The 27,702-nt window shown below is 35.1% G+C and overlaps 1 protein-coding gene across 1 annotated transcript in view; it reads left to right on the top strand.

The window, feature by feature from the left end:
* The first annotated feature begins 5,559 nt into the window (after positions 1-5,559).
* Positions 5,560-27,702, top strand: part of LOC145985249 (beta-secretase-like) — a 43,432-nt gene continuing 21,289 nt past the window's right edge. Inside the window, exons 1-5 of the mRNA XM_083119025.1 lie at positions 5,560-5,877; positions 9,250-9,338; positions 13,771-13,951; positions 16,630-16,795; positions 22,610-22,797. Coding sequence (XP_082975151.1) covers positions 5,656-5,877; positions 9,250-9,338; positions 13,771-13,951; positions 16,630-16,795; positions 22,610-22,797 — 846 coding nt within the window. The 5' untranslated portion in view covers positions 5,560-5,655. The remainder of the gene's footprint in view (positions 5,878-9,249; positions 9,339-13,770; positions 13,952-16,629; positions 16,796-22,609; positions 22,798-27,702) is intronic.

Below are 27,702 nucleotides of genomic sequence, written 5' to 3'. Positions count from 1 at the left end.
CCAACCGAGTTTATCAGATTGCCTGTTTTTGAGGATTATGAAATTTGATATTTTGCTAATGGTTCTAAATATTTTGTGAGTTTTGCAAGTTTTATAGGAGCATTTGGAAGTCGTTCCGAACAGTTGAAATTTACAATGCCGGACACTTCCCCAATTTCTTTCATATTTCGCATACTCATTCATTTAGGCCTGCTAATCACGAATCTTCAGTTAAAATTTGGCTCTCACGTGTAGAACTTGGAAAATAAGGGGGTCCGTGATCGCAACCAACACCCTCGATTTCTCAAAAAAACCAATGTTTATCGCAAGATTTTCTGTTTCGAATACCTACATAACGAAATATATATTCCTGATATTACCACGACGGTACTACTTTACTATACCGGAGACACCTATCAATGATTTATTTCGCAATTTTTTACATCGTTAACGTACTATTCAGCATTGTGGAACATTTCTTTAGGTGTAATAATAAATTTCTAACGAAAACAATGTCTATTTCTTACAATAACGAGTACTTACTGTTGTTCCTTATTTCCCACAAACCTTCCACGGGCAGCCCAAAAATTCACGATAGCCCCACGAACCATCATGGGGACGAGGTATACCTACTAGGTTAGGTTAGGCCTGCTAGGTTAGGTTCCATTAGCACTCCTTTCGTTCAATTTAGCATATACGGACAATATGGGAGCGTATTGTGCTATCGTGCAGAAAGCAAATAGCAGCAGAAGCAATAGCGCGTCGGAAATAGATTTTCATAGAAAGCACATGCATTCGCATTAAAATGGATCGAAACTACATTCCCGAACATCAACAACGCTACAGAAAATGATTTGCGTAAGTAGGTACTATGATCGTATGAGGGAAACACCTACGAATCATATATTTCGGACTTCTTTACATTGCTAACGTGTTATTTTCGAATGTGGAACACTTCCTAAAGTGAAATAATGCATATCAATGTCTATTTCTTAGATTTACGAGTACTTACTGTTACTTGTTGTTTCGAATCTGTAACACATTATGGCCGTGATAGCGTACTCGTTTAGGGGGCGTTCTGAGAGTGTTTTGTCGATTTATGCAGTGCTGCAACCTTGTTCACCGGAATATACCTACTTTCGTGCCCGGATTTGAAATGATGCTAATACGTCGCATTTACGTGTAGAACTTGTAAAATAACCTTGCGATTTACCACGTTCATTGTCCATACACAGCAATTCGGAACCATCTTTCTTTCGCAATTCGTTAATGCTCTTCCTTTACGCACAACAATCTTGTAACCTTGAATATTGACGTCAGACGAGGAATGCCTACATGGTTAGGTTAGGCCTGTTAGGTTAGGTTCCATTAGCATAAATACAAAGAAAAATTAGTATTTTCGCTAAGAGACGCGTTACCTTGTATTGCCTAACATGAAATAGCTCTCTCCTGTGACGTCAGAACACAATGTTGCTACAGTGTTGTGCGATAAGTGACACCCATTCGGGGAAAATGGCTTGTTCCGTGGGGCTGCTGTTCTTATGGTAGGGTTACGTTACGTTAAGAAAACATAGTTTATTTAGTTTTTTATCGATTTCCATACTTGACCGCCAATTATTACATGCAGATTCGTGATTAGGAGGTCTCAATTAAGTAGTAGGCAAAATTTCATAGCAATTGGAGAGTGGTCCGGTATTGTAAACGCGTTCCAAAAAAAATTAAAAATACTTGACACGTGGTTCTAGCGAGGCTGAAACACTGGCTACGGGGTTAACACACGGAACATTGCACTCTCATGCAGAAAGCAAATGGCGGGAGCAGAAACAGCGTGTCGGACAGAGGTTTTCGCAGAAAACAACACGCATTCACATTAAAATGGATCAAATCTGTATTCAGGAACTTCCACAACACTAAAGAAAATGATTTCCGTATGTACTTTCTCCTGTAAATTTGAAGGAATCCGTTTCCCTCATACGATAATGTTACCGCATAAGTACTTTCTCCTGTAAATTTGAAGAAATCCGTCTCCGGTATAGTAAAGTGTTACCACTACGACCCCAAATTTTAACTATGTTAGCCTAACCTAACCGTGCATGGTTCGTGAGGCTATCTGTGCATTGTTCGATGGGTGTAAGGCTATTTGTGACCATGGACCGTAAAAATCTTGCGATAAACATTGGTTTTCTTGAGAAATCTAGGGTGTCAGTTGCGATCACAGATCCTATTAATTTGGAAGTTCTACTTGTGAGCGCCAGATTTTAACTGCAGATTCGTGATTAGGAGGCCTAAATTAATGAGTATGCGAAATATGAAAGAAATTGGGGATGTGTCCGTTATACCCTTGAAAATTATTATGGAAGTAAATTCATAGTTTTGGGAAGGCAGGTAGCACAGTTTAAAGTTGCAGGAAGTATTATTTATCAGATAAACTGTGACCTGAAAACTATGTAATGCAAGCATCAATGCTCGTTGGCACAACCTTCTGAAGCAATATTTTCTCAAGGAAAACATTATATGTTTGAGACGGAAGCGACACGTGGCTCTTTTAATCCAAACCTTAGAAGTAAATGCAACCTTTCGAACTGAAACAACATAAGCTGCAAGTGTCGCTTGTCACTTGGCCTGTACCGTTTTCTCAGGGAACTTTCAGACCGAAGCAACAAGTGACATGTGTCACTTGGAAGCAGACCGTCAGTACAATCCATTCAACCTTGTGACCCAAAGTGCGACAATGAGCTAAACATGCCAATTGCAAGTTGCTCGGAGTATACAGTTTTCTCAATGGTGTGCATCGTCCCGCTTTGGTCTGATGTTATTGCATGCACGGTGAATTTTTTTCTTTATACTGAAGGAGACTATGTCGCTTGTCATCTGTGACTTCAGTCTGAAAGCTCTTTCAATAATGCGCATCATGTCGTCTCGGTCTCCTTTGTTCATGCATGGTGGATGCTTGGTTAGACTGAAGGGGCACTTCTCACTTCAATGTGACACCCCCCACTGCCATGTGCTGCTTTGGTCTGAATGTTCTCTATACTTAACAAGATTGCTAGCTACTTCATCAGAGATTAAGATTTAATCTAGCCTCTAAATCACAGAGAACAAATTGCAAGCACTGCTGTTGGAAAAAGCCGGCTTTTTGATAGAAGTTTCCTTTTATAATCATGATTGGGCATCTGGTGTGGAATAAAGTAATGCTATTGCCTTGTAATAAGAAGGGGTCAAGTTTCCTTTTATAATCATGAATGGGCATCTGGAGTGGAATAAAGTAATGCTATTGCCTTGTAATAAGCAGGCATCTGAGGTTCAATCCTCAGTGGATGCAGAGTGCTTCGGATTTCATTTCAAACTGTAGGTCCGGTCAAGATTTCTCAAATCGATTTTTTTTTTTTGCCATTGCAGCCAGTTTTATTTGCTTCTGCATCAGTTTTAGTGCCAGTGTTTTTCAACCGCCAGGCTGCAAAAGGCCCATTGCACCCAGGGGTTAATGACTAATTTAAATCTAATTTTATATTTGATAGCAAGTCTATACGTAATTGAACTATTATTATGCCATAGTTATCACACAGTATTAATATTAATTGAGTGTGCATATCAATTTCCATATAGGCTTTAAAGATCAGAAATGTATTTGAGTGAAATTTTTGTGTTCAGGGGATCCACTTGTAAGAATTAAAGTTATGAAGGTTGAGAACCACTGCAACAAGCAGCCAAAATAAATCACTAGTTGCTCTGTGACCAGGTTTAGCTGCCATTTAACCAAACTATACATGATGTACTGGAAAGCCAGAATACAAATATATTTTACTGAACACAAAATTTAATGTAAAGGGATATGATACTAGATTTTCAAAAGGTAGAGCAGTGTTTTCTTTTTTGCTTCATGTACGTGTTCTTATAACAAATTCAAACACTGAAAATCATATCATACTAGTAGGTTCTATTAAAAACACATACAAAACTACTCTAATTATGTGAATATGTTTAAACTACATAGATATATTTAATAAGCCTACTGAAATATGAAGATAAGGCTCAGAAAGAACAACCCATTCAAAATAACCAGCCAGCTTTTTTGAAAACACTGTTTATATTATCCATATTTCTATGTGACGTCACAACTTTAAAATATGTCACTGATATATTATACTTTTATAAAAGGACACGTAAATGTTGTGTTGTTATATGTAATATTGCACCCTGTTTGTAATATATATCTTTTGTTTAATGTTTATTGTATTTTATGCTCTGTTATGAGTAGTTTAATGTATCTTCATGTTTGCAAGAGTGCACTATGCGAATTTGTATTTCTAAAGATGTATAGATGTCAGTTTTGTTGATACTATCCTTTTGTAGATAGTGAGTGATTCATCTGTACTTTAATCTGTGATCTCGAAAATAGAATAAAAGTGAGGATATCGCGTAATAAAACACACACTTTTTCACCACGGATCGACGAAGCTTTTAAACTTAAAGAGAACTCCTCGCTGTTATGCATACATCTTGATATGGTAGTTCGGGGCGCAAGCTAGGCCTATGTGATCATAGGTACGCTGATAGCCATTCATTGATGATATGCACAATACTGCAACCATTCTACATTAAATAATAAAGCTAGCCTAATGATTAATTTGGAAATAAAAGGCTAAAGAGCAAATATTGGCTCAGTTATCATTGCATATCTCTTGGTGTGGTAGTTCGGGGCGCAAGCTAGGTCTATGTGATCATAGAATAAAACCTTTCAGTTTATACATACTGCAGAAATGTGGTTTTATTTCTCTGTGCTGTGAATGTTGTCTTTGCCTAACACTATCCCTGTACCTGAGAGGAGTCTGTGTACTTCACCAAGTCTCATCGTTCACCGCTGAGTATTATTAGGTTAATATTAATAGTATAATAATACGACGCGTCTAATTGCAAGAACGTATCATCTAGCTACGAATTTCATATTGTAAATTGTATTTTATATTTAGAAATGAGTGGATAAACGAAAACCATGGAAGAGGAAAGGTAATGCCAACTCCTGTATTTTCATTGATTTGAAACACTTTTGTGACAAAAAATTACCCAGCCGCAGTTCTAGTGTTAAAGCAGGAACATGTTTCTTACTGCACTACCTACAGTATAGTATTGCTGTAATTGAGATTTCCATTAAAAATGAATGCACATGCTCACATACCCACCTGGCTCTTTGTGCCCTCGCCCCCCTTACAATTGACATTTTTTCCCCAACCCAGATTATGCTGGGTAAAGCATTTCACCTTATATGATACATTTTAGTGTGGAAATCAAGGAATACTTTAAATGAATAAAGCTTGTGTTGTCCAAAGTATAGTTTTGGCATCTGGCTTTTGTGCAATTATATCATAATTTGACCTGTAAATGTTACCTTTGGTGTCTAAATGTTGTGCATATTGACACATTGCACCTAACTATTAAAATCTAGTGACAAATCATGCTAACCACCACACCATGAAGTCTTGTGTAATTTTTTTATTCTACATCTTTTCACTCTAAGTTGATGAGTGTGTGTATTATCAGTTATAGACTAAATAAGCTGTTCCTTTTCCTGTTTCAGCTTCAAGTGACATCACAACACTATGGTCATCAGTGGAAGTGGAATGGTGCATGAATTCCAAACAGCTTTTATTACTTAATTGCAAGTAATTACCGACGAACATGAGTCAGGAGTGTTTTATACAAGTGTTGGACTTGTCAAAAGGGCAAGTGTTGAAACTGCTTCTGTTCTTGTTCTGTTCTGTGAACTTGTTGCAGATAGCAAAAGCAACAGAAGAAGATTTTGTCCCTAGAAGTAGAAGCCAAGAATCTTTTCGAAATTTACATGGAAAGCCTGGCGAAGGTTATTATTTGGAAGTTTTAATAGGAACGCCACCTCAAAAGGTACACTAGTTTGTAAATATTCCGTAGAAGGAATTCTGTATGAGGTACAGTTTCGCATGAGATCCACATGTATTTAATTTGTATCAAAATGCACTCAAATATTGGAAAAAGGCTCCAATCTATTCTAGAGTATGTATTTTACCTCATGTGGCAGATTCGAGCATCTCTAATGGTTGTTAAAATTTATCTACTAATGTGTTTGTACCTGCATGCATTTCTTGTGTAGAATCAAAATGCTCCCATCTTTTAACTAGAAAAAAATAATGTAATACTTGCATAAGGTCCTGTACAAAATTTGAGTTTCTGCCTGTCATAAGACAATGTATCACCCTCGTTCAGGTCCTCACTTTCCATGAAGAAAACTATACCTCTCAGCCTTAAATGTAATTATTCACTGCATACTGGATGTATTAATTGTATGTATAAAAGTTTTCCTACTTAAATAAAAATTCATGTTCTGTAATGAATAGAGCTGCACTACCTACAGTATAGTATTACTGTAATTGAGATTTCCATTAAAAATGAATGCACATGCTAGGATTTTCATGAATTAGCATATATTTTTTTGCTAAGGGTGATATGTTCCCTAAACACATAGAAATTAATATTATGAAGATACTAATTAAATGAAGGTGCTTTTCAATAGCATATCTTGGCATATTTGGCCATTTCTGTGTGATAGAGCATATTTTGATGGATTTTCAGTCATATTCAGCATATTTTCACTTTTTCAAGAAATGCTCAGTCATTTTTGAAGTGGATTCATTCTTACTCCCATGTTCACTCGAGGTTTTTTTTTTTACTGCAGCAAAATCTTTTTTAATTTTTATTTGAACATTTACAGAAAGTATTCATTGTGCATTGCAACTCAGAGCTCATAAAGTGAACTAAACATAATACGTATGTGAAAATATCTCAGTATTTAGATATTGATGTGTCACGAGCCAGGAAAAAATGCTGTATAATCAAAAATGCCGGCAGTCCCTGGCTGACGAGTGGTGGCTGAGAGAGCGAAGCACGAAATGTGTTGCGTAACAGATGTTTGAAACAGGCCAGTTATAAGGGCATATTTTGTACAATTTTAGGTCATAAGAGCATATTTTATTTTGCATATTTTGGTGATTTTTAGGTCATAAAAATCCTAACCCTAGAATTACATATTCTATTCCTTTCTAGATGCATAGCTTGAACTGGAAAATGTCAACGAATTATATAACTGACATAATTTTGCATAAGTTTTATGTTACATATTTTTACATAAAACAACATATTTCGGTAATTTTTTCCTATCTTGGTTCTTTTTTCCTATGTTTTCGATCTGTGAAACATGATGAAGAAAATCTGTACCTCAAATGATGTCATATTTTCTAATCAATTAGATGCATAGTGCATATGGTCACCTAGAATTGGCTGCAAATTCGAAAGACAAGCTGAATACCAAAAAAATAGGGGAACTGTTATTTATCGAAATATGCTGAAGTTTCTCCTCCCCCCTCCCTCCTGTTATATATTTTATTTTCCTTTCAATTTTAGGCGAAGAACTTGGCATTGGTGGACAAGAAAGCTACTTTCCTGTGTATAGCGAGTTACACAATATGTTCCCTTAGCTTGTACAAAAAGTACAAAAGTAGCCATGTATTTTCATATGATCGTTCTTTCTGTAAATGCTTCTTTTTACAAGATGTTTCGAAAGTTACAAAAGAGCTCTTTTTCATATTTACATATTATACAATAATTTGTAATGTGAAAAGTAATTAATAGTTGCAAATTTGGTTTTATAAATATGTACACGTTGCTGTGTTTTTTTACTATAAATTTAATACAAATTTTAATTTGAACAGCATAAAAATTATGTTGAAAATGTTTAAATAAAATTAATATCTAGCAGAATTCTTGAAATTGCTTGGATACTCGATTTTTAATAATATTACATATTTAAGGTACATATTTTATCAATTATTGTTACATATTTTGTACTTTGATATTACATAAAAGTTCGAAGTCTAGTAATGAGTAAACAGGAATTTAGGTATGTAATATTTGTCTTTATGTCTTTACCAGCTGTTAAGCAGGCACAATGTGATTCGTGAAAAATTTCGGGAACTGTGGGAAATAATTACATCACGAGTATTTGCACAGTGTGTACCCAAAAATCAACATAACTTCCACATAGTACACCCTGGTTACTGCTTCTGACAGGTCAATGAGGCACTGGTGCCTGGACCCATGGCATCTGTTCAATCATGTTGTCTTGTAAAGGGTGTCTAAAAAATATGGGACATTTTGAAATGGAAAATAAAAGAAGAATATGCACTTCTAAGCAAGTGTATTCGTGGAGATGAATAGTACAGGGTATGCAATTAATTGTAAACATGTTATTCATTCACAAGATGACCTTCATGTTTTGAAGATGACGTCAGGAAGATGGCTACCGTTTGTGCATACACATTTCTGAAGTCGTCGGGGAACATTGTGCATTGCTCGATGTAACATGTCCACAGGAATCTGGGGGTTGTAAGGGGCGACCTTCTGCTAAGGTGCCCAAAAGTCAACCTCATTTGGACGTAGTACACCCTGGACTGCATATGACGAACGAGGCTCTGGCGACTGGCACTATGGCCAGTATAATTCTGTGTGTTGTCCTGTGTTTTGTTGCTATATGTGCTGAGTGCCTCTTTACAGCTTAACCAAGGTAAGGATATTTTAGTTTTCAGACACGATTATATTTTTGTTATGATAAGGGGCTGGACCCTGCATAGTGTGATGGGTGCAAAATAGCCTTAGTGCTGACCCACCCAAAATTTTAATTTCAAATTCACAAGAATCTGGTTGATTTCCTCACGGATTCATGTCTTCAGTTCTGCAATTGTTGCCGGTCGATGTTCATGCACCTTTCTCTTTAGGTAGCCCCACTTGTGCATGCTGTTGCAGTTGATAATATCACCGAAAGAAAATTCTCAACGTGTAGCACGTACACTGTCGTTATTCTTGTAATACACTGTGCTATGCACCACTCCACTGCTCCATGATAACTGAATGGCATAGCACCTACTTCATGTTTTGTATGTTACGTGGTGCCACATTCCTTGCAGTTTTGCCAAGTTATGATTTTAAAAAAATCCCATATTTTTTGGACACCCTTTATTTGTCCTTATCTGTGCAGAGTGCCCCTTTATAGCCTTGGCTTTTAACTGTGGTATCAAGATCTTATCCTCAGAGACAGTATAGTTGTTGTTAGTTGTCTATGACGGTATTACCTTTAGCAATTGATTTAGGAAGTTTTTAACCATTGTCAGTTTTCAGTGTATGTATGTCTCTTCATTCTCTGAATATGCGTAATGTGAGGAATTTGTTCTTGCTTTTTTTTTTCAGCTCAATGTCCTCATTGATACCGGAAGTACAAATTTTGCCATAGCTGCAGCACCTAATCCTAATGTTAATTCATTCTTCATTATTTCAAAGTAAGTATAAATACTCAAATTTGACAGGTTATGAGATATGGTCTTTTGTGTTTTTTTTTATAACAAATGGGACTTGATATCAATAACAAAACATGTTGTATAAGCATTAATCCATTATCACAGCATAATTTCATGCTGATTGGGAATAGTTGCAGGGGAGCCGCCAATTCACAGGGGACCTGCTGACCTGGGAATCACAGAAAATATGGCAAACGAAGGAATTTCATAAAATTACTCAAAACCCTGGAATAATACAAAATATGGTTTTGTATTTTCAGTGGATATGGACTTTTGAAAGTATTTGTAAACCCTAACTTGATCAATCTTGTGTCCATAAGCGAAATAAGTGCTCATAAATATGGTGTTTCTTACAGCTGGAATTTAACTTCTAAAATATACTGTAAACAGATTATAACTCATTTCTGACACCACTAGTATTTTTTTTTTCATAATCTTGTGTAGTAATAGTTGTGCATTTGTGTTTTTTCTTGTGTAGTGGTTGTTATGTGTTTGTGTGTCTTGTGCAGTAGTTGTGCTGTGTAGTGTGTTTGGGTTTGTCTTGTGTAGTAGTTGTGGTGTCTAGTGTGTTTGTATTTGTCTTGTGTAGTAGTTGTGGTGTGCTTGTATGTGGGTTTGTCTTGTGTAGTAGTTGTGCTGTCCAGTGTGGTTGGGATTGTCTTGTGTAGTAGTTGTGCTGTCTAGTGTGTTTGTGTTTATCTTGTGTAGTAGTTATGCTGTCTAATGTGTTTCTGTTTGTCTTGTGTAGTATCGGTGGTGTGTATGTATGTGTCTTGTGTTGTAGTTGTGCTGTCTAGTATGTTTGTGTAGTAGTTGTGCTGTCTAATTTGTTTCTGTTTGTCTTGTGTAGTAGTTGTGGTGTGTAGTTTGTTTGTGTTTATATTGTGTAGTAGTTGTGGTGTGTTTGTGTTTATATTGTGTTATGGTTGTGATGTGTTTGTGTGTGTCTTGTGTAGTAGTTCTGCTGTCTAATTTGTTTGTGTTTGTCTTGTGTAGTAGTTCCTCCATTCATATTGGGGGTTAGGCGTAGAGCTGACAACTCTGCACTGTAAAAAGACCTGTCAAGAAACAGCAATATAAGGCCATGGATGTTCCCAAGGTAAAATAGTCCCCCGTTCGGATCTCCGGGTGGGGACTACTTTGGGAGGTCCCTGGACTAAGGATAAGATCTACATTAGGAATAAGGATATTAAATTAGGCACCTGGAATGTTCTGAGCCTTTACCGGCCTGGGGCATTTCAGTGTACAGTTAATGAGATAGTTAAGTATAAATTAGATGTAGTAGCTGTCCAGGAAGTTAGGTGGCCAGAAGAAGGGAATTGTAAAACTAAAAATTATACTTTTTCCTATGGTGGTACTGAAAATCATAATTTTGGAACAGCCTTTTTAATAAATAATAGAATTATCTCGGCTTTTAAAACAGTAGAATTTATTAATGATAGGATATCATATGCAGTTTTACAGGGTAAGTGGTGTAAAATTATTTTAATAAACATACATGCACCAACGGAAGATAAAGATGATAATACTAAAGATGATTTTTATACAGTGTTAGAACAGGTCTTTGATAAATTTTCTCAGTATGATATGAAAATTCTGTTAGGTGACTGTAATGCACAGATTGGCAAAGAAGAGACATTTAAACCCACGATTGGTAAAGAAAGTCTTCATGAATTTAGTAATGATAATGGTATAAGATTGATTACTTTTGCAACCTCAAAGAATTTAATTGTGAAAAGTACCACTTTTAAACATAAAGATATCCATAAATATACCTGGTCTTCTCCAGATGGTAAAACTCATAATCATATAGATCATATTCTCATTGATAAGAGAAGGCATACTAGTATAATTGACGTTCGTTCACATAGAGGTGCTGACTGTGCCAGTGACCATTATTTAGTAATTGCTAAATTAAGGGAAAGACTCTCAGTGATAAATCATAAGCAACAAAATCTAAAAGTTCTAAAATTTGATACAGGAAAGTTTACTGATGAAAGAATTAAGAAAGATTACCAAATTAAACTGTCAAATAGATTTGATGTTTTGCAGGATTTAAATGATGATAAAAATATAAATGAAACAGACGTAAATAAGAATTGGGAGCACATACGTAATGCAATAGAATCAGCAGCTAAAGAAAGTATAGGATACCATAAACCGAGAAAAAGTAAGCCATGTTTTGATAATGAATGTCATAATCTAATAGAAATAAGAAATCAGGCTAGACTTAGGTGGTTAAATAACTCTGACGATACAAATCTAAACAATTATAATAGAATAAAGCGAGAAGTTAACTGCATGTTTAGAAGTAAAAAAGAGATTACTTGAAAAGCAAAATTAACGAAATGGAAACAAACAGCAAAAATAAAAATATCAGAGATTTATATAAAGGTGTAAATGAGTTTAGAAAGGGGTGGCAACCTAAAGTAAACTTGATAAAAGATAAAGACGGTGATTTTCTAGCTGACCCAATCGATATTCTAAATAGATGGAAGAACTACTTTAATGACCTTTTAAATGTCCATGTAGGAGATAAATCAGAAGTAAATGAAGTCCACACAGCAGAACCTTTAGTTCCAGAACCTAACTTGACTGAAGTTAAAGATGCTATTAAAAGGCTTAAAGAATAACAAAGCACCTGGCATTGATTTAATACCAGCTGAGTTAATTAAATATGGTGGAAATTCATTAATATGTCAAATTCATAAATTAATTTGTTTAATATGGAATAAAGAAGAAATCCCTCAACAGTGGAAATAATCCATAATCCGTGGAATTTCTCTACTCTCAACAACATACAAAATATTGTCTAACATTCTTTTAACAAGACTAACCCCATATGCTAATGAAATTATAGGTGATTATCAATGTGGATTTAAACGTAACAGATCAACTACAGATCAAATTTTTCACATCAGACAGACACTTGGAAAAAAGTGGGAATATAATCAAAATGCCCATCAGCTATTCATTGATTTCAAAAAAGCATATGATTCGGTCAAAAGAGATAAATTATATAATATATTAGTAGAGTTTGGAATACCTAAGAAGCTTGTTAGTATGATAAAAATATGCACCAGTGAAACAGAAAGTAAAATTCGTGTGGGTATTAATATGTCTGACAAATTTACAATTCATGATGGATTAAAACAAGGAGATGCATTATCTCCATTGCTCTTTAATTTTGCCTTAGAATATGCTGTTAGGAAGGTAAAAGAAACTAAAGAAGGACTAAAATTAAATGGTACGACTCAGTTGTTAGCATATGCAGATGACGTAGACTTACTGGGGGATGATGTGAATACAATTAAGAATAATGCTAAAATATTTTTCAAAACTGCTAAAGAGATAGGTTTGGAAGTTAACAAAGAGAAAACTAAATATATGCTTACAGGCCAAAACCAAGTGTTACGTAATAATCAAAATCTAATTATTGATAACAACTCGTTTGAACCAGTTTCCAAATTCAAATACTTAGGAGTAATATTAACAAATGAAAATTATATTAAAGAGGAAATAAAAAGTAGGCTTAATTCAGGAAATGCATGTTACTTCTCTCTTCATAAACTTTTGTCTTCTCGTTTAATATCTAAGTAACTAAAAGTTAAAATATACAAGACAGTAATTTTGCCTGTAGTATTATATGGATGTGAAACTTGGTCCCTTACATTGAAAGAGGAACATAAATTGAGAGTATTTGAAAATAAGATCCTTAGGAAAATCTTTGGACCTAAAAGGGATGAGGAGACAGCTGAGTGGAGAAGGTTACATAATTTAGAACTACATAATTTGTATTCATGTCCAGATATTATAGAATAATTAAATCAAGAAGACTTAGGTGGGCAGGCCATGTGGCACAAATGGGAGAGGAAAGAGGAGTTTACAGGATTCTTGTTGGGAAACCTGATGGTAAGAGACCTGTAGGAAGGCCAAGACGAAGATGGAGGGACAACGTTGAGATGGACCTAAGGGAAATCGGTAGGGATGGAAAAGAGTATATAGATCTTGCTCAAGATAGGGAAAGATGGAAGGCCTGTGTTGCTGCAGCCATGAACCTTCGGGTTTAAGAAGGCTAGAGAGTTAGTTAGTTAGATTATAAGGAGAATGAAAGACACACCTCCAGACCATTCTGATCAAAATTTGAATTGTTTTAAGGGTATATGTAAACATTCTAAAAATGACATAGTATTTCAAGCCGTATGACATCACGATATTCAAAACTTGAGATAAATCACAGCATGTAGCTTGTTTTGTCCTTCAAATTTTTGGATTGATCTTGACCCTTCTTCATGGCCAGGAGGAAAGTTAAAGCATAGTTAAAATTAATTTTGTGGTCAGAATGGCATTGTTATTCATTTTGCATTTTAACTTCGCAATCATTTGTACTATTTATGTCTTATCTTTATTTCAGTTCATCAACATATGTTCCTCATGATAAGACAGTGTCTGTTCCATACACCCAAGGTTACTGGAAGGGAAAGCTAGGAGCTGATGTTGTTTTGTTTCCATCATTAGGCACTCCTCGAGTTCGGTGTGACATTGCTGTCATTGAAACGTCACACAATTTTTATATGAATGGTTCGAAATGGCAGGTGAGTGTGATACATGTACCACAAGAATTCCTATTTCTAATTGCCATGAATTACACTGACCAGCAAGTTTTGATCTTTTTTGCGTTATCTTATACAGCATGGGTGGGTGGGTAGGGAGGCAGGGTGCAAGAAGGTGCTTTCAAGCTCATTATATTCAGGTTGTCACCTCCTTTTGCACTCCAGTTTTCAGCTCGTTAGGAATAACAAAAATAATAAATGAAATAAGTTTACTGTAGTACATATTCCAACAAAGTGATGTGATCTGCTCCTGAAGTACTGGTGATCGCAGTCTCCATTAGTTTCTGTGTAATAAAACTATAGTTTTTTAATTACTATTAACACAAACAATAAATTTTAAAACACTGGTGTGTAATCTTTCTGTTTTATATAGCTAGTTGCTAACATAAATTAGTTATAAAGTCAGTTAAGTTTTTTTATTCGTTATTACCTTTTTCATGATCTCTATTCTACTTATTCAGCATTGGAATATATTAGATACACTTTTAATATGTGTAGCTTAAATATTTAGTTGCAGTCTTAAAAGATTCAAAATTAATAATGCAATTAAATGTGCAGCGAGAAGTAATGATAATTATGAGAGTAACAAGTTGTGTCCCCTTATTTAAGGGTAAATAAATATATGAATGGTGATTTTTTCTTCAATGTAATAAACACCATACCCCTCACAGTAAGATCCACACCCCTAGATTCCAGAACCTTGTGCTGCGTGGATGTGTTATGGAAATGTAACAAACTGAGTATTGTGCAAATCGAACTGACATAATCACATGTTTTAAGAAATTTAATTTTTTAAAAATTTTGAACTGCAATTTTTTAAATACGGTTGACTATCAATAAATATTACACTGTTATATTTGCAACTTGGGTGTTTTCGAAGTAAATTCTGATAATTTTGATGTAAAGCAACATATTGAATGTGTAACAGAAAGGAGAAATGTGGGAGTCAAGCACAGAGAGATTGCTGAATTAGGCAAAGAAGATCTGGTTTTTGAAGTGAAAGATAGAGTTTCATATTTACTGTTTTTGCTTTTTTAAACGCTCAAGTAAACTGTGTCCTAAGTGGACTACTGAAATTTGAACATAGTTGTGATAGTATACATGGCCCCCTAGTAGGAATCATTGAGAAAGCACATATCATATTTTTGGATTAAATGTATCTTGAGATTTAGGATGGCTGTGGTAGTCAAGTGCAAGTGCAAGGCTGATTAGTACAGAGGTTTACATGTTGACTATATTTATGCTGGCTAGCTTGCAGTTATTTTCTATGATATGGGGGGGGGGGGTAATAAAGTCCTTGGCTTTGAGGCTGTTTATTAGGCAGTATGCAAATTTGTCATTGTGGGCAGTGAGTTTGCGAAGCCATTTTGACAGGTATACAGTAACGTTTCTGGGTTTTTGGTATGCCATAAGTACATGGAATGCTGGGGTGGATGTTAATTTACTTGTCACTTTCACTTTTTTTTACAAAAAAAAAATGACACAGTTATGTAATTCTAGTGTGATCTACACCTTCCCAATTTCTGTCATCCCAGGGGTTTTTAAACTCTGCAACACAATGTCCTGAACTGCTGCTGATACTCACGTGGGTTATAGAAAAAACAAAACTGGTACCATAAATTAAAACATGGATAAGTAATACTTCAAATTTTCAATATCACATCTTTTAAAGAGTTGAATGAATCTCACAAGGAAATCCACCATCTCATGCCTGTTTTTCTTGTACAGTTCTGTAATTTTATCCTGATTGTGTATTTTTAAATTCAAAACAATATGAACTAGTAATATAAATAACAATTTTAATTTTAAAAAACAAAAAAACAAATAGGATTTGGGAAATTTTCTCTAAAAGGTGCATTGCAGAAAAATTGTTACATGTGAAGGGTGACACAGACTAAAAAAGACTGATGGCTCTTCTTCTAACCTGAAATTTGACACAGATGGATGAACGATGTGACCTACAATTAAGACATCTTCTCAAATTACCATTTCCAAAAGCAAAATGTATGGCCACAAACATGATAATAAGTTACTTGCAACCAGAAAAGAATTGCTTGGTCTGAGTGCTTTCTCTGGCATGTACAAAATTTTCAAGTTGCCTGCTTGCGTGGCTGAATCACCGCCATCCATCACAAAAATATGATAGATATTTAGTCAGAAAAAAGCATCGATTGTGGATGCTATGCTTATAGTGCTGTAGTTAATATGTTATAACAATGATTTCAAAAACAATGTAGTTTATGGACAGATTTCAGTGACACAGAAAATTGGTAAGTGTTTTTCCATAACTAATCATCACAGTCTATTTGTACTCGATCCACCCAAATTTAACTGCACAGGATCAGCCCTTCTGTTATTTTTTCCAGGTCGCAAGTCTAGCACTGCTATCCCAGTACACTAGTAGATGTTATAAAGAATTACTAAACTTAGTAACATAATTGTGGAATTTCATTAAAAAAAGTCTGCATATGCGGTTAACTCTTTGTTTAGTATTCACAGTTATTTTACACACAACACTTTATCACTCATGAAAATGCCTTTTTTATGATAGTTTTCTTTCTTAAGCATTATAATTTCATTTGTTTTTTAATAAAATTAGTGCAGCATTGTTATAAGTTGCTTAGTCTACATTTATAATAGAACTCTGCTTGTTCTTTCAGGGTATCCTTGGTTTGGCCTATCCCTCCATCAGTAGGCCTGATTCAAGTGTAGTGTCTTGGTTGGAAGCTTTGTCGTCAAAAAACAGTGCCATGGGAAGTGTTTTTGGTCTTCAGTTGTGTGGGTCAGAAAGTGGAAACAATAGTCATTCAGGCATTTTTGAAGTTGGTATGTTCTTTTTACTGTTCCTGTTAAATGTTAATTAAATCAGCCATTCCTTCTACGGCAGAGAACAATATCTACCATATTATACACATTTCAGAGAGAGATCATTTCCTGAAAAGTGAAGAAGGATTTATGAGTAAAGACTTAAATAGATAATCTCTTCCTGATATGTTCATGGGCTTTCTCAATGGTTCATTTCCTTGTAGCGAAGGGGCTCCAGGTATATACCTGATGCCTGATGGAGGCACACAGTGGTTCAGATCCCACCGTAAACTTTACATCCAGTCCTGATTAGTCTATCTGTGCCGAAAATGGGCTTAAAAAAAACAAGCTTTGACTTATGTATTCACATAACCAGTGATTTTTAATCCAAAGCAATAAAACACACCCAAAAACCCAAAGAGTGTACTTACAAGTTTTTCAATTTTGGAACTGTGGAGTTGACAGTTCTTACTGTTGACCTTTGTCCTTTCCTTGATTGTTTCTGTATTGTTCAGGGTTCCCTTGGCAGACTGACTAACCAATAATTCTCTTCGGCGAAACCACCAATGTATATAATTCCGTAGAACTTGCAAGAAACTTAATTTCCTCGCCACATGTAAGAACTGAATTTTAACAATGTTTATGGGTCATTCCACGTCAATTCATCCAGGCCATGTCACCCACCATCCCCGATTTTGATGAAATTCGGTATACTTATAGAACTTTTGATGCCGATTACAAAAATGACAACTTTTTTAAAATTGGTCAAGGGGTTCAGAAGTTACGACCTTTTTAAGAACTCCGTGTACACCACATGCAGCTCCACTTTGAATGACACGCATTAGGTTATAAACGATCGTATCTTCCCTCGGTTTTGCCGTAGAAACTTCAAGTTTGTTTTGTTTTGTTCAGAATAGCATAAGCTTTCATTTAAATAACGTTTCAGATGAATGCATCAATAAACATGTATTTTTATAAATAGTTTTATGTATTTTTTTAGAAAAATAAATGACTAACTACAAGAGCGAATTTCATGCAATGCCCCCCCTTCAATTTCCCCCCAATTTTATATGTAGGTAGGTCAGAGTGTGTACTAATGCCTGATGGAAAAATTGGGATGGGCGGTTCAGAGACAGGGTGATAAAAAAATCATTTGCATAAAATGACATTAAAAGTAAATCTTATTAAAAATGCTTATGTATTTAGCACAAAGCCTGAAGTATATTATGTTTCAAGCTACAATATTCAAAATTTATGTTCACTATGTGTGAATGTAAGCATAGGCGTAACCTGGCGGGGGCAAAGGGAAGCTCTTGCCCTCTCCAAAGTTTATATATTAATTTAAAATTTGCAAGTAATAATTACAGTGGAACCCCGATTTAAGTTCCTCGATTTTACATTTTCCTTCATTTTGCATTCAATCTTGGTGGTCCCAACATAGCGAATTTTTCAGAAATTTTCCAAGATTTTACATTTTCCCACATATTAAGTTTTTTCAGCTTGGTCTCCTGGATAACGTAAAATCGAGGTTCCACTGTATCTAAGTCAGTTTCAACAGTCTTCATTTTTTACAAAAAATTTATATATTATATAATTATATATATAATCATTATTAACATTCCCAAGTTTAGCAAATTTATCTTCGAGAACATTCTTTTTGTGCATTTTATCTCAATATTGAAGTTCTTTTTTGGCTACTCTTCATGGGGATACGTAATTTGAAGTAAGAATTTATACTACACATTTGTGCTGATGGAAGATTTTTCAAATGGAGCTTTTTCGCCACATACCACAGAAAATATACTTGTGGCGGGATGGTTAGAACAGTAAAAATACTTGTATAGACTTCTATAGTATAAAGCAACAAGTACAGCAATTATGTACCAATTCCGTAGAAATAGTATTAAAGGAATAAATTTCATAGTAATCATCTAGGGTGAAATGACAACAACCCACAGTACAATGTGTCAGCGATTACAAAGTACTACAACAGTACCAGGAAGTATGCACTATTTTGAATTTACAGGTTCCGTAAGTTACTTTTTACAAGTAACTGAGTTACAGTCAATCATTAAAAAAGTTACTCAGTTATTGTTACTGGTACTTTGAAAATAACTGAGTTTGTTTTACAGTTACTGTAACAGTAACGTACTGTTAATGATCATTTATTTTGTGTAACTTCCGTGTTTTACTTATGTTTCTAGTACATAATATGCATTCATATAGTATTTACATTATTACTGCTAATAAATGATGGAAAACACAGTCAGCTTTGCTTGAACGATTACAATTAAAACCTCATTTGTGTGCTGACCACGGTATTTTGAATATGGTGTCATTGATTCCACTTGCACCTATTTCTTTCTCCTCCATTCCAAGTTCAACAAGATCCAAAGATCTACTCCCTCGACAATGACTTTTTCCTAGCTGGACAACCACATTCCAAACGAACGCAGCAGTCTACCAAAACAATGGAGTTTTCACATACAATTAGAAATGAATTACAGGAAAGCGTGGATGTTCTAAATCTAGCATGCAACAAAGCATAGCTTCCTTGCCAGCGATTCCAAGAAAATCCTTTCACGTAGAATCCGGAGAAGGTACTTATTTTATTTTTATAGTCTGGAACAGAATTGTCCAATTTAGCTATTTCCCTACTGCAAGAAGTAACACTGTTACCGTTGTTAACGTTACAGGTACTTACTTTTAAAAGTAGCTAGTTACAGTTAGAATTCCTAAATAAAAAGTTACTGTACTTGTAACTTTGTAACTATTTATTTCGAAACACTAGTTGTTTAACAGTCAGAGCAAAAATAGTAAGTGCTGATGTAATATGTTTTGTATATCTGTATGGTTTGACTTTTGTGAAGAAGTGGTTTTCCGAATTCCAACTGTAAACAGTTATGTAGTAGCATGTGTGTGCGTGACTCAAACTTGATTGTAGGATTGCTTCAAAAGTTCACGTGAATATGAAGATGCAACTATTAAATTCTTGCATCCACTTGGTCCATTAACTTCCTACTACTGGCCAAAAAGTATGATGTATCCAGTGGACATTATCAACACAAATGGATGGACTGTATGTACTTAGTGATAAGTCAAATACTTTAGTGTGTTTAAAATGGTCAAAATATCCATCTATAAATGTGAACGGCACAATTTATAGTACATGAAATTTTGGCAATGCATAGAGTACAATTTTTAGGTGCTATCTTAATGGGTGTCACTTGGAAACTATCTTTGGGTTGAGATAATCACAAAGTTTTCCATCGCTTAATAATAGTGTCCAGGATTATTTGATAAATACATTTGAAAAATCACAATTATTACTCTTTATTCGTTTGTTCCTCAAGTGCCAGGAGGATCACAAAATATATTTAACTTGTACATTTTAAATTAATATATAAACTTTGGAGAGGGCAAGAGCTTCCCTTTGCCCCCGCCAGGTTACGCCTATGCTTACATTCACACATAGTGAACATAAATTTTGAATATTGTAGCTTGAAACATAATATACTTCAGGCTTTGTGCTAAATACATAAGCATTTTTAATAAGATTTACTTTTAATGTCATTTTATGCAAATGATTTTTTTATCACCCTGTCTCTGAACCGCCCATCCCAATTTTTCCATCAGGCATTAGTACACACTCTGACCTACCTACATATAAAATTGGGGGTAAATTGAAGGGGGGGCATTGCATGAAATTCGCTCTTGAAGTTAGTCATTTATTTTTCTAAAAAAATACATAAAACTATTTATAAAAATACATGTTTATTGATGCATTCATCTGAAACGTTATTTAAATGAAAGCTTATACTATTCTGAACAAAACAAAACAAACTTGAAGTTTCTACGGCAAACCCGAGGGAAGATACGATCGTTTATAACCTAATGCGTGTCATTCAAAGTGGAGCTGCATGTGGTGTACACGGAGTTCTTAAAAAGGTCGTAACTTCTGAACCCCTTGACCAATTTTAAAAAAGTTGTCATTTTTGTAATCGGCATCAAAAGTTCTATAAGTATACCGAATTTCATCAAAATCGGAGATGGTGGGTGACATTTTCACAAAATTCTGGATGATTTGACATGGAATGACCCTTATACCATCTGAATTTAAGTAAAAGCACATACTTTCACATTACATGTTTTGATTCATCACAGACTTATTCGTATCATCACACGGAAGAGAATTGTTAAGAAGAAGCCAGTGCAATGCACATAGTGAGTGCTTTGATTCATATCCAAGATGGCTGAATGTGTATTTGTGATAAAGCATATGCTTTCAGGTCTTTTATTTCTAAACATATTTTTATTTTCTGTCACTAGAAGTTAACTTCCTTGGTGGTAATTTTCCTTGACTGTTGCCTAAAGGTAAAGAAGGTAAATCTATTCCATGTGCATTGCTTAGGGCCCCACCCATTTGGAATCTTTGTAATGCTCTCACTGCCTTTACCCATTCATTAGAGGCTGGATGATCCCCATATAAGTTTTATGCAGAGAGACTATTGGAAAATATCCCTTCTGAGATTACGACATGTGAATGCAGTGGCGTGCCCAGGATTTTTGAAAGGGAGGTGTTACGTACACTATTTTTGGTAGTCATCCATCATTTTGCCATCTTTTCCTACATTTGATGTTCTTTTTTTTAGGAATACTGGGCCAAAAGTGGGGGTTATAACCCCCCCCCCTTCCCTTGGACATGCCACTGTGTGAATGGTAGCCTTGTGAAGTAAATATATGCACATTCATTATCATCTTTGGGTCAATCCATCAAATGGTCCAAAAGAAAATTCATTGGTTGCCTGATAATTTTTTAATAATTTCATTTTTTGTTGTTGAAACCCCTATCCAAGGGTAATACAAAACAGGCATTATTTCTTTCCTTTAAAAATGGCGCCCATTTTTGTTTCATGACTTCGGGCACTTTTTTGTCTTTGCAGACAGTTGTGATAAATTTGATAAATCAGCTGAGAAGAATGATGTGAAGCTGGGGTAAAAATATTGTTTTCAGTACATTTCAAGTTACATTATACATCCTGTACATTTTTTTACCATCTCTAATGCAAATGGCTGAAATTTTGTGTCAAAACTTACATTCACTTTTCAACAAAAATGAAGGTTTTAAGATTTTTTAAGCAAACAAGGATCGTAATAGCAGATATATATTTTTTTTGAAAGGAAGCTATACATTCAATGTTTTAGTCCTTCCTCCTTTGTGAATGGTCAATGTAGAAACATTCATCATGCAAATAATATTATTAATAAGAACTTTTGTTTCTTTAGAGGGTAAAATTCTTGAATTTGCTCAACATTTTGATGTACTGCACATATATATCTTCTTCAGGATCCAAGAATACATTGTATTCTTGTATAAACTATTTCCTAGGCTCTTGATGAAGATGTATGTGCAGTACATCAAATAATACAATTTATGCAAGAATACAATATGTTCTTGTCAATTTTTGAAGTGTTGATCAAATGAAAAAGTATTAGCCACAACAGAAAAAAGTTGTTTTGTTAATAATATTATTTAGGCATTTATTATAATTAACAAGGGCATATAAATTATACTTTCTATACTCTAAAAATAATAACAAAATATCATGTCACAGACTATTTATAGGAATATTGGTTCCATAAAATTATCAGCAATTATTACCAATATGCTTATATTGATTGATACTAATAGTGCTAATTTTATGTTTGCATCCCTTTTAAATAATGAATGAAATGTAGGTAATTATTAATGATAAGTTTTTAATGCTTAATTTGTTGCAACTTCATAAATGTTGTTATAAACAGGCCTATTACCATGTACTATATATTTTTTAGGTCATATTTCTTCTGACCTACTTGTTAGTAATATGCTAACTACACCTATAGTGAAAGAGTGGTTCTATGAGGTTTTATTGACTGGTATCTCTGTTGGTGTAAAAAAGGTGGACCTCCCATGCAAGGAATATAATACTGACAAGACCATTGTGGACAGTGGAACAACAAACCTTAGATTGCCTAAAAAGGTAAGTTTTACCTCTGAGTACATCATTAAACTTGTACACTCTGCAAAAGTTATCAGACCATCTATAAAACATAGCAACTCTGACAATTATTTTAAGTCGGCAATAAAGAGCATGAATAATACTTTCGATTAATATTTTAGGTATTATCTGAAATAACATTGTCAAGAATTGTGCAGACTTAATAATTACAATAGTATTTTGTTCAGTACTTTGGAAAGGTTTATGTCTTGAACCTGCCAGCCTAAGTACTAACCATCTCTTTCAACTTATTATTATGAAAAGTATGATGATTCTGCTTCAGACAAAAATCAAACAAACTGAGCAGGTGAGTACATTTGTTCAATATTGATATTTTTGATACTCGATATATCGACTTGAAACCAATGTTCAATTGATTTTGAACCTGAACATCGAAAATGGATATCACACAGCTCCACTCCTGTGTTATCTAATTCTTTCATTTCTTTCCAATTCTCCCATTTTCTCTTGTATATTCCTTCAACATCCACCACATTCAACTTCATAGACCCCTGCCATTGCTAATTTATCACCTTCCCTCTCTCCTTTGTACTCGTTAAACAATTTCTCGTCACTCTTCTCTACGAGTTTATCTGAAGAAAACATTAAATTTATTTGAGCAAAATTAAAGGTTTATAACTAGTTTGCATGGAAAATTGAAGGCTGATATGACAGGTCCTGTCATATGGCTTGTTTTATTAACTATACTTATGCGCATGTTAAATAATTTAAGATTATTAGCACACATGTCCATATGCACAAAAAACATAATGTTTAGAGAATTCACGAAAAATGGAGTATAAATGCTGTTAGAATTCATTTTTACTCATGTCAATTTCTGAAGGTAGCGAATTGATGGCACCAATCGGAATTTTATGAATAAACTGTAAATTCTTGAATTGCGTCTCGCTTGGATATCAATATAATGACAACTTCAATTTTTAGTCGTATTTAAACATTCTGGTAATACATTTTGACCTTAGGTTATAAGATCTTTTATTTTTGTAAGAAATACCACTGAAAGCTTGGTGTTGCTTTATGCACAGGGACGTTTTGACCAGATGGTGATTGTATCGGTTCCTGCAATTTGCACACTTGTTACTAAGTTATAATTCATACAGTGCGTTATTCTCCTTTCTTGTGCATAAATAAAACAATTATGATTATTCAAGGTTTATTACAATAGGATCATTGACACATGTACATATTGCTCAATAATACATTTGAAAAAATTGTTACGTTGACGTGGTAAAACATGTTGTGAAAAAAGTGAGTAAGGGCCCCAGGAGGAGCACATCGGTTGGAACAATGGTGGTCGGTCATTGAAGTGCTGGAGAAGGAACGCGGGAAGGAAAAATCTTCAGATTATCACGTTGACATGGCAAGAGGATGGCTATAACAAGATGATTCTTAACTATGAATGTATGGAGAACTGTCGGACTAATATGTAAAACAGGACACATCAGTAGGACAGTGATTATGATTGAAGGTTGAAGGAAAAAGGTAGGGGATGCGTTTGATGTTCTGCAACCAACATATTAATGGGTAATATGCATTAATCCTTTCCGACTTGGGATAGTTAGACACTGCCATCACTTTATAAGAAATAATATGTCAGTTTGAAGCAGTCTTGACAAATTTACCAGCAAATACACATTGTAGTAAGTGTATCTTTCAGGATAAATCAATCAGCTGTACATGTTGTTGTTCAAAGAAGAAACAGAATTTTCTCAATGCTCTTAAGCGACAGATATGTAAAATTAACATACTAATAAAGGAGTTCAATAGTTTATGAATTCTATTTCACTCGGAATTTGCACACAAGAATTAATCTGTACTTGATGCATGAATCCATGTTCTGTCATATGTGTATTCTCTTTCAGCAAGGGGGGTTTGGGTGTGCTATTGATGTATCCAGTATTATCACACATACGTAGGCTTGCCATATTTTTTTGGGTCCAACCCAGGACATATTCGCGATCAACTCGTTACTGCTGAATTTGTTTATTTTTACAAAAATTAATTGAAATTACTTAAAAGCCTTAAAATTTTATTGGAATATTAAACTATAAATTGTACAAGAAAAAATATTAACATTATTTTCTAAAATCAATCAATTAATTTTCAAATGTTTAATTGAATAATACATTTTCTGATGTTTAGGAAACCTCTCTGTTCTAGGTAGCATTATCTGTGAGTAGACTCAGTTGTACTTTTCGCTAGACATGACTTTCTTCAGAAATGGCTTTTTGTTTTAATAACATCATAAAATTTACAACATGAAGTTCTGAATTAATTTTAACATTCAGCAGATCTTTAACAGTGGATACTAGAAGTCTAGCTCTTTCTGCAGACCAAATATTCCCCATAATTGAAAATACTCTCATAACTGGAACAGATGTTCCTTGTATCAAAAATGTGTAGACGAGTTACTTCACACGCTTGCAAGACCACCAGACGCTCACGGAAGTACGGAAACGGAACCACTCGGAAGTCGATATCTCGAAGAAAGAAAAGGTATAATCGATCGATCCTTGCAGGTCATACATTCTGGTCGTGAATATTCAATACCTGTAGCTATTTTCAAGTTCAGATTCTCAAAACGCCGGACATTTTGCAATCCCGGACAGCACTAAAAAAACAGGACTGTCCAGTCTAATCCAGGACGTATGGTAAGCCTACTCATACTAAACAATCTCACCAAATGTTTGGGAATATATAATGAGGTATTTCTGTTCTGTGTTCATCCTTGACATTTGCCAGTATTATGAATTTCGTTCTGTTGGGTTTAAAAGAACATGCAAAATTAGTTGTGTATCTGGGAAATGAGTATACACGAGGACGTGTTTGAATATTAAAAATGGGGTGCAAGTTCAGAATCTTGGAATTCAAATATCACTCAAGAGTAGGGATGGCCAAACGGATCCGGATCCATTTGGATCCGGATCCGAAATTTTCGAATCTGGATCCGGATCCGGATCCGAGAGTTTCGTATCTCAATCCCATTATAATATTACCACACCTTAAAAGGTATTATGATCTTCGATTACAAAGAAATTTTTCATTAGTTAGTCCTACAAGAATTTTTTTCAAGTGTTGTTCCTAAAATACTTTGCTACGTATCGGCTAACACACTCGTGCACAAAAATAATCTTACTTGTTTAACATAGAATGTCAGAGGTGATTTTGTAAATGCCATTGAAACGAATATGTATTCATTCGAATGTATTGGAAATGGAAACACACATAAATGTGAGACATTCCATTCCAATATGAAACCTTTAACACATAGAACAAGATAGAAATGTTATACAAAAATTATACAATTTTTCTACAGTTACAGTTTTACAAATTAAAATAAAACATTATAATATATGCAGTGTTATATAATTACAAAGTGTAAGACTAACAAGGGAGGTTATCTAAGTGTCCCCCTCCTATTTCCATGAAACTTGGCAGGTGTATAGTGGGGCCCAATGGAAGAAATACGTGTTTTTTTGTTTCAGCTAAAAACGGTTTTAGGGGGCAACCCCCCTCAAATGTCAAGATGAGGACAAATTGAAGTGAGTATCTGACCCCTGTTTCCCCCTCCGATTTCCATGATACTTGGCAGGTGTGTGTATAAATGGGCCCAAAGGAAGAAATACATGTTTTTCTGTTTCGGCTAAAAAACTGTTTTAGGGGGCAACCCCCCTCAAATGTCAAGATGAGGACAAATTTAAGTGGGCATTTCACCCCTGTGTCCCTTTCCGATTTCCATGAAACTTTGCAGATTTATAGAGGGGCCCAAAGGAAGAAATACGTGTTTTTTTGTTTCGGCTAAAATTCTGTTCTAGGGGGCAACCTCCCCTCAAATGTCAAGATGAGGACAAATTGAAGTAAGGATCTGACCCCTGTGTCCCCCTCCAATTTTCATGAAATTTCGCAGGTGTATAGAGGGCTCCAAAGGAAGAAATACGTGTTTTTTTTGTTTCCGCTAAAAAAATGTTTTAGGGGGCAAAACCCACCTCAAATGTCAATATGAGGACAAATTGACCTGGGGATAATCTGACCCTGTGTTCCGATTTCCATGAAATTTGGCAGGTGTATAGAGGGCCCTTATGCCCCCTGTTTCTTCCTATGCCATATTTACGTGGTTTCGGGGTCGGATCCCCACTTCAATTTCTCCTCATCTTGACATTTGAGGGGGTTCCCCCTAAAAACCGTTTTTTAACTGAAACACAAAAACACGTACTTCTTCCTTTGGGCCCCTCCATACACCTGCCAAATTTCATGGGAATCGGAGTGGCACACAGGGGTCAGATCCCCGCGTCAATTTGTCTTCATTTTGACTTTTGAGGGGGTTTTGCCCCCTAAAACAGTTTTTTTTTAGCTGAAACACAAAAACACGTATTTCTTCCTTTGGCCCCTCCATACACCTGCCAAGTTTCATGAAAATCGGAGGGGGAGACTTAGACCTCCCTTGTAAGTGTATTAAGCATACACTATATATATATATGTGTATGTATGTCTTGAGTTGCTGTTTTAAGTCCACTTTATGCACAGTAAGGCTAATCGGGACTGGACCTACAGTTTAAAGTGGGATCCGAACCACTTGTGCCTCCACCGGGTATCGAACCCGGGACCCCTTGATTACAAGGCAATGACGCTACCACTGCGCCATCGGTGAGGCCTGTGTATGTATGTATATTATATACTATATATATATATATGTGTATATTAGCAGGTAACAATGTGTTATAAACACATTCTTACTTTCCAAAGAAGCGCATGTGGGATGGCAAAATGGATCCGGATCCGAAGTTCCGGATCCGAAAAATTTTAGGATCCGGATTTCGGATCCGCCAGGATCCGGATCTGGCCATCCCTACTCCAGAGGGATATGGG

This window comes from Lepisma saccharinum, chromosome 3, assembly GCF_977018435.1.
Source record: "Lepisma saccharinum chromosome 3, izLepSacc3.1, whole genome shotgun sequence".
Taxonomy (NCBI): Eukaryota; Metazoa; Arthropoda; class Insecta; order Zygentoma; family Lepismatidae; genus Lepisma; species Lepisma saccharinum.
The sequence above is the reverse complement of the archived record's forward strand: the minus strand, read 5'-3'. Positions and strand labels throughout refer to the sequence as shown.